General features: G+C 44.8%; 1 protein-coding gene across 1 annotated transcript; it reads left to right on the top strand.

Annotated features, from left to right (window-relative positions):
• Window positions 1-3,108: 3,108 nt before the first annotated feature.
• chst10 (carbohydrate sulfotransferase 10) lies at window positions 3,109-7,490 on the top strand. The gene is made up of 6 exons (XM_024376382.2): window positions 3,109-3,242; window positions 3,764-3,906; window positions 4,085-4,194; window positions 4,314-4,548; window positions 4,835-4,940; window positions 5,282-7,490. Exons 2-6 carry the CDS (start codon window positions 3,795-3,797, stop codon window positions 5,838-5,840), a joined length of 1,122 nt encoding a protein of 373 aa, XP_024232150.1. The 5' UTR covers window positions 3,109-3,242; window positions 3,764-3,794; the 3' UTR covers window positions 5,841-7,490.

Consider the following 7,490-nt stretch of genomic DNA (forward strand, 5'->3'; position numbering starts at 1 on the left):
GTTGTGTCTGATGTCTTTATTATACCCTACAACACCACTACACCACTACTACAACACCACACTACAACACTACTACAACACCACAACACCACTACACCACTACTACAACACCACACTACAACACTACTACAACACCACAACACCACTACAACACTACAACACCACACTACAACACTACTACAACACCACTACACCACTACTACTACACCACTACTACAACACCACACTACAACACTACTACAACACCACTACAACACTACTACACCACTACTACAACACCACACTACAACACCACTACAACACCACTACACCACTACTACAACACAACACTACTACAACACCACACTACAACACTACTACACCACTACTACAACACCACACTACAACACCACAACAACACTACTACACCACTACTACAACACCACACTACAACACTACTACAACACCACTACAACACCACTACAACACAACACTACTACAACACTACAACACCACACTACAACACTACAACACCACACTACAACACTACTACAACACCACTACTACAACACCACACTACAACACTACTACAACACCACTACAACACCACTACACTACAACACCACTACAACACTACTACAACACCACACTACAACACTACTACAACAACACAACACCACTACACCACTACTACTACACCACTACTACAACACCACACTACAACACTACTACAACACCACTACAACACTACTACAACACCACACTACAACACCACTACAACACCACTACACCACTACTACAACACAACACTACTACAACACCACACTACAACACTACTACACCACTACTACAACACCACACTACAACACCACAACAACACTACTACACCACTACTACAACACAACACCACTACAACACCACTACAACACAACACTACTACAACACCACACTACACTACAACACTACACCACCACACTACAACACTACTACAACACCACTACAACAACACTACTACAACACTACAACACCACTACCCTACAACAACACAACACAACACAACACACTACAACACTACAACACCACAACACTACACTACAACACTACTACAACACTACAACAACACTACAACAACACCACAACAACACCACCACAACAGGATGAGGATGCCCACTGGTTTTATTTGCCCCCACAGTTTTCTGAGCAGAATAATATTTTAGTTGTGTGGAAAGCGCTCTAAGTGATTTTAATTTCACATCTGTTCCCCAGTATTCCACCATAATAGGGAGACACGTGATCATATAGAAATGTAAGCCAGGTTCGAAATGATTGTTTAAGTCACATCTGTTTGGGCTTCTTGCAGTCAATTTGCACTCTACAAATGATTAGTAATTATGTTCCCACTCCCTAAAAAATGGTCCTGAGGCTGAACCTAGTTGATGATCCCTGCACTACCAAGTAGATGAACTGTTATGAATACAGGCCTACTTGAAGCGTGTCTGTGACTTGCATGTCTGAATGAGGTTGGATGCCTAAATGTAACTATTCATGACATTATAAACGCACAAACACCTCACACTTCTCCCTTCCTTTTCTATTGACTCAAGCTACTGCCCTTTTCAACTTCCTCAAACGCCTTATCCTCTGTGGAAGACCATTGTCCAAGAACTGCCAGAACCAATACATATATATATTTATTAGGTTCTTTGAGATTGTCATTGTGATGATAAGCACTATATCTAATAAATATTATTAGATGTGATTGAATCCCTATCCATTGACCAGTCATCTGTGTTAGCCAATATAGTCTCTTGAGGGTTTACCCATCATTTCCAAAAATGCTTGAATCCTGATCCCAGTGCCTATAGCCAGCTGGAGAGTTTTGCATTTTGAGTGCAAATTTCAGACCCTCATCTTGTCTCTGCCACAACAGTTATATGCTCTATTCTGATGTAACATGGGGAGATTTTTTATAATGATGTGACGAGTGTCTGAAATTTACACTCAATTTCTCCAGCTGGCTGCCACAGGGGGTGTTGTGGTCTGCCCTCCAGGACACCTACAGCACCCAATGTCACAGGAAGGGCATAAAGATCATCAACCACCTGAGCCACTGCCTGTTCATCCTGCTATAATCCAGAAGGTGAGGTCAGTACAGGTGCATCAAAGCTGGGACGGAGGGACTGAAAAACAGCTATCTCAAGGCCATCAGACTGTTAAATAGCCATCACTAGATGACCTCCACCCAGTATTCTACCCTGATCTTAGTCACTGTCTCTAGCCGGCTACCACCCAGTTACTTAATCCTGCATGGAATCATAGGTCACTTTAATTTTGTTTACATACTGTTTCACTCATTTTATATGTAAATACTTACTGTATTATAGTCAATGCCACTGACATTGCTTGTCCTAATATTTATGTATTTCTTAATTCCATTCAATGACTTTTAGATGTGTGTGTATTGTTGTGAATTGTTAGATACTACTACACTGTTGGAGCTAAGAACACAAGCATTTCGCTACAACCGCAATAACATCTGCTAAATATGTGTATGCGACCAATACAATTTGATTTGATTTAACCTTCCTGGCACATCCAACTGGCTGTAAGGAATGATGAGCTGTTGGGGGGGGGTTCACCTTAGCTGAGTATGGTGTTCTTATAAACACCCAAGCCCAGCTGCTCCTCAAGAAGACCAAGAGCAACAGCAGCAATGTAATTTATGCAAACAATGCCAATAATACCCATGATGCCATGTAACCGAGGAATTGTATTTATTTAATAAAAAAAGAATTATATCACACGGTAAGCCTTATCCTGATATGTGTGTTTGTTGTGCAACACTGGTACTCATTCCCACTGGCATCTGGATGTACAACCGGGTTGTTGTCCAAACACACATGACCAGCAGCATGGTGTGACTGGGGCGAATAGTCAATGTTGCATTGTGTGCCATATGAAGCCATGTATGATGGTAGCCCATAGCCTAAGCTCATTTTATATTTGCAGTGAGCATAATGCACAACTTTTTGTGTCGAGTTTTTTTATTTTATTTTTTAAATACAGGAGCATATGATATCACTGGCCAGTTGCATAGCTAGTTCTCGGGTAGTCTTGTCCAGTCTTATGTTGTGCGGTGTAAACATTTGACCGCTAGAGGGCGAAATTGGTCTGTGTTTATGCATCAACAACATGGATAACGGGACAGGTACGCGAACATCACAAGAAACGTTACTATTGCATTAGTTGCAATTACACAGCAGGTAAGACATCACATTTGGGTTGTACATTGGGAAACTAGCTATCAGATCATTTTCTGATCAAGTCAAACGTACTCAGGAGCAGGCCTAGCTTTCTACACCATTCGGAATGGTCAGAATTATGGCTAGCTAGCAAACAGCAACAAGCTAACAGTAGCTAACGTTAACCGAAGTTAGCCAGCTAGCTGAGCTAAATTGATCTCGCCCTGTCTTTCAGTAGGGACAGTTGTTTTGACCACGCCTATAGTTAGTTGGTGATTGGCATAAATGGTCATGTAGTTTTACAGCCTGCTGAAATGGTAGCCTATGGATGCTAAGCTAGCTAGGTAGCCTGCTAAGTAACTAGTCTCTCCTCACTGTCCCTGTGCCACTCCTCTGCCGGTGGAGCGCCCGTCTGAGTCCAAAGATTATGACAACTAGTTAACGTTAGTTAGTCCAAATATTATAGTAAGGTTTCCCCCTTTCATCTGTGCAGAGTCTGCCGAGAAAGACTACCTGCTATTGCTAAACAGCTGTTTCTGCAGGTACCGTCGCTACTTCGATGGCCCACGGGTGATGCAAATAACGATGCGGCACCACTGGCTGCTCGTCGGGGCTTGCGGCTGGGTGTTGCTCATCCTCGTTTTTGCCAACAAGTTCATCAATTTTAACGCCAGAACCACGGATGGTAAGTTATCAGACTGAAACCTGATTGTTTTTTCTCATCAGTACTAGCTATCTATACCTTTCAGTAATTGTTCAACTAGTTGTAGCTATAGTTACATAACAGCTATGCTGTTAGATTTAAATGTGTAGTCTATCCCCCTTGGAATTGTCTTGTGATCTCTTAGTGTTTTGTGTTTCAGACTATGGGGAGAAGACTGAGATGCAGAGTTGGACTCAACCAGGAGTTAAGACCATCAAATCACTGCCAGCTCAGAAATCAGACAGAAGAGCTCCCAAGTCATCAAACCTGGTAGGTGTTTTGTTTGCGTGTGTTCGCCCTTGAAACAGAATCATCAGTTACTTGAAGTGTGTGTCTGTGTGTGTGTGTGTGTCTGTGTGTATGTGTATGTGTCTGTGTGTGTGTGTCAGTCCTCAGTAGGCCCCTCCATGGCCAACCCAACAGACTGGAACACTGTGGAGACGAGGCGTCGGGAGCTGCTGTCAGCCGTGTGTAAGAACGACTCCCTCAAGAACCTCACTCACACCTCAATCAACAAGTTTGTCTTGGACCGCATCTTTGTGTGCGACAAGCACAAGATCCTCTTCTGCCAGACCCCCAAAGTGGGCAACACTCAATGGAAGAAGGTCCTCATCGTTCTCAATGGTGAGTGAGGGAGGACGGTAGGGAGAGAGTCAGTGAGGGAGGACGGTAGGGAGAGAGTCAGTGAGGGAGGACGGTAGGGAGAGAGTCAGTGAGGGAGGACGGTAGGGAGAGAGTCAGTGAGGGAGGACGGTAGGGAGAGAGTGACGGAGTGTCAGTGAGGGATGATGATGAGTAAAAGTTGACTCAAAACGTAAGCTTATCTGTCTGTAAATTGTAGTGATGTAGTAGCCTCGATCCCAGTGAAGGACGAAAAAATAGTGTTCTTCTCTGTCCTTTTGCCCCTCAGGAGAGTTCTCCACTGTGGAGGAGATCCCAGAGAACCTGGTTCATGACCATGAGAAGAACGGACTGCCCCGCCTCTCCTCTCTGACGGAGAAAGAAATCACTAAAAGGTTAAGGCCCTGCTTCAATACTTCAGAAATGCATCCTACCTTCCTTCCTTGAAGTAATCACAGATCTGAATTAGTTAGATTGGATAAAGTAATAAGATGGTAATGTAGGCTACCATCGCTTACACATACCCAATCACTTGCTATCTTAAATGCACTAATTGATTAATGCACTAATTGTATGTTGGTCTGGATAAGAATGTCTGCTAAATGACTGAAATGTTATAGAGCTGTGCTTACGTTAAGTTTTGCTGAACACCTTTACTGACTTGTTTGGCCCTGCCCTGTATTCCATTGTGGTGCTCTGATTCTACGGGACTGTGCTTTTTGTTTTCTCTCGCCAGGTTAGCCACATACTTCAAGTTCTTCATCGTCAGAGACCCGTTCGAGCGCCTCATCTCCGCCTTCAAGGACAAGTTTGTGAAGAACCCGCGCTTCGAGCCCTGGTACAAGCACGACATCGCTCCCGCCATCATCCGCAAGTACCGTAAGAGTCACCGTGACAACGACGACAACCAGGCGACTACGGGCCTGCGCTTCGAGGACTTCATCCGTTACCTGGGCGATGAGCCCGGGCGGCGCCGCATGGACCGTCAGTTTGGGGAGCATGTTATCCACTGGGTGACGTACGCGGAACTCTGCGCCCCCTGTGACATCACGTACAGCGTCGTGGGGCACCACGAAACTCTAGAACGCGATGCCCCCTACATCCTGAAAGCTGCCGGGATCGAGCGTCTGGTATCGTACCCCACCATCCCCCCAGGGATCACCCGTTACAACCGGACCAAGGTGGAGCGCTACTTCTCAGGCATCAGCAAGCGGGACGTCAGGCGGCTTTACGGCCGGTACCAAGGAGACTTCAGCCTCTTCGGCTACCCGAGCCCGGACTTCCTGCTGAACTGAACAACAACGACACTAAAGAAAGACTGTTTTGCAACAATAATATGTCTCTCTAATCTAACATGCATCTTAATCAGTGTGTGGTTTACTGAAGAGGTAGGGAGGGTGTAGCTAGCTAGCCGCCTAGCCTGGCTGCTCTAACTAGGAGCCATAGTAGAGACTAGTGATCCCCACCATCCGGGTTCAAGCCAGGGAGGGATGGAGACTACAGGTTGGTCTGATATAACGTGCTGATCTGCGGTAGGATGATCGTCACTCCTCTACCTGGCTGACAGTAATTCCTGTCTCGACCTAGCAACACTTCCTGCCTCTGCCTAGCAACTGTCACCATGGGCGATGACTGTACTACATGCCTCTACTTCCTGGTAGCTGTCACCATGGTGGCTATGAATGGCATGAGGACCGAGTTGATGGAGAGTTACTCACTATGGTCATGGTTAATGGCTGTATTCGCCATACGACCAATGAATTAAGTGCCACATTTCAATGTTATTTAACAAAGCTTTTTGTATTATAACTTTATTTAAACCAGAGATTACTGTTACATACTGTGCTAAATTGTACCACCCTCTGCACTACTTCCACACAAAGCAGTTCTGCATTATGGACTAACACTGAAGTGGGTCTGGGAGACAGTAGCCTGGTTAAACCAGACTGAATGCTGAGCACACCATTGAAACGTAGCAGAATCAGTTTGAATGTGAGGTTATAGAGATGGTAGTGAAACACTAACCAGTTAACAATATCAGAGCCCCAGCTCTCTTCCCTCCAGTCTAACCGCTCATACAGAGTAAAGCAACTCCATCTAGCTTCAAGACTCGGCACCTATATAAATGGTGTGATTTTGTGACCTCAAAGGGTTGACAAGGGCTGAGTGGGAGGAGTCGGTGTCTGCAATGCCTGTGTTCAGGTGACAGGGGGAAGGGTCACTGTGGCGTAACTCCTGCTGATTGGCTGAAGCTACTACAGTGGATAATACTATGCCTGTATTATGTCATGGGGTGTACAGTCCCTGGGTCTTACCTCATGTTCCCGTCCAGTACAGTAGACAGACAGATATATAGATGTCCTTCAGGGTTAATCCAGTTAAATTCAGCCCAGACACATAATATGGGATCATGGCAATAGGGATTGGAGGCATACAGCCAACCCTCTTCTATACCAATACTTATGTCAAAGAAGGTGGATGAACAAAGATGTCTTACTCAGGCTGTTTACGTTCTACTTATTAAGGGGTGGCTCTCCCATAGACACCATTGCCATAGCAGCTGTGTCTGGTCTACTTAGTTCCTTGACTGTATATAAACCATAAAGTGAGGGAGTGGGATGCCTCGCTTCCTCTTCCGTCTCAGTTTGCCACCTGTAAGGGCAGTACATTAGACTACATTGGCACTGTACCTGGGAGAAGGAAAAAATGGTTTCACTTTCTCATCCTCAGAACTGTTATTTCACAATTGAATTCCATGAATTGTCTTATTCTTCATCCTAAACACGCCGCCGTCCAATGGCGTCCATGAAGAGAAGTGAGTGACAGTTTCCTGTTGACCTTTTTTAATCAACCAATGTTTGGTATGGTCAGTCACATGGTATTGACAGAGCTAGGTGGACAGGCGATGGTTACTGAGTAATAAAGGTTTCATGTCAAATATAAAA

Source organism: Oncorhynchus tshawytscha, unplaced genomic scaffold, assembly GCF_018296145.1.
Source record: "Oncorhynchus tshawytscha isolate Ot180627B unplaced genomic scaffold, Otsh_v2.0 Un_contig_4972_pilon_pilon, whole genome shotgun sequence".
Taxonomy (NCBI): Eukaryota; Metazoa; Chordata; class Actinopteri; order Salmoniformes; family Salmonidae; genus Oncorhynchus; species Oncorhynchus tshawytscha.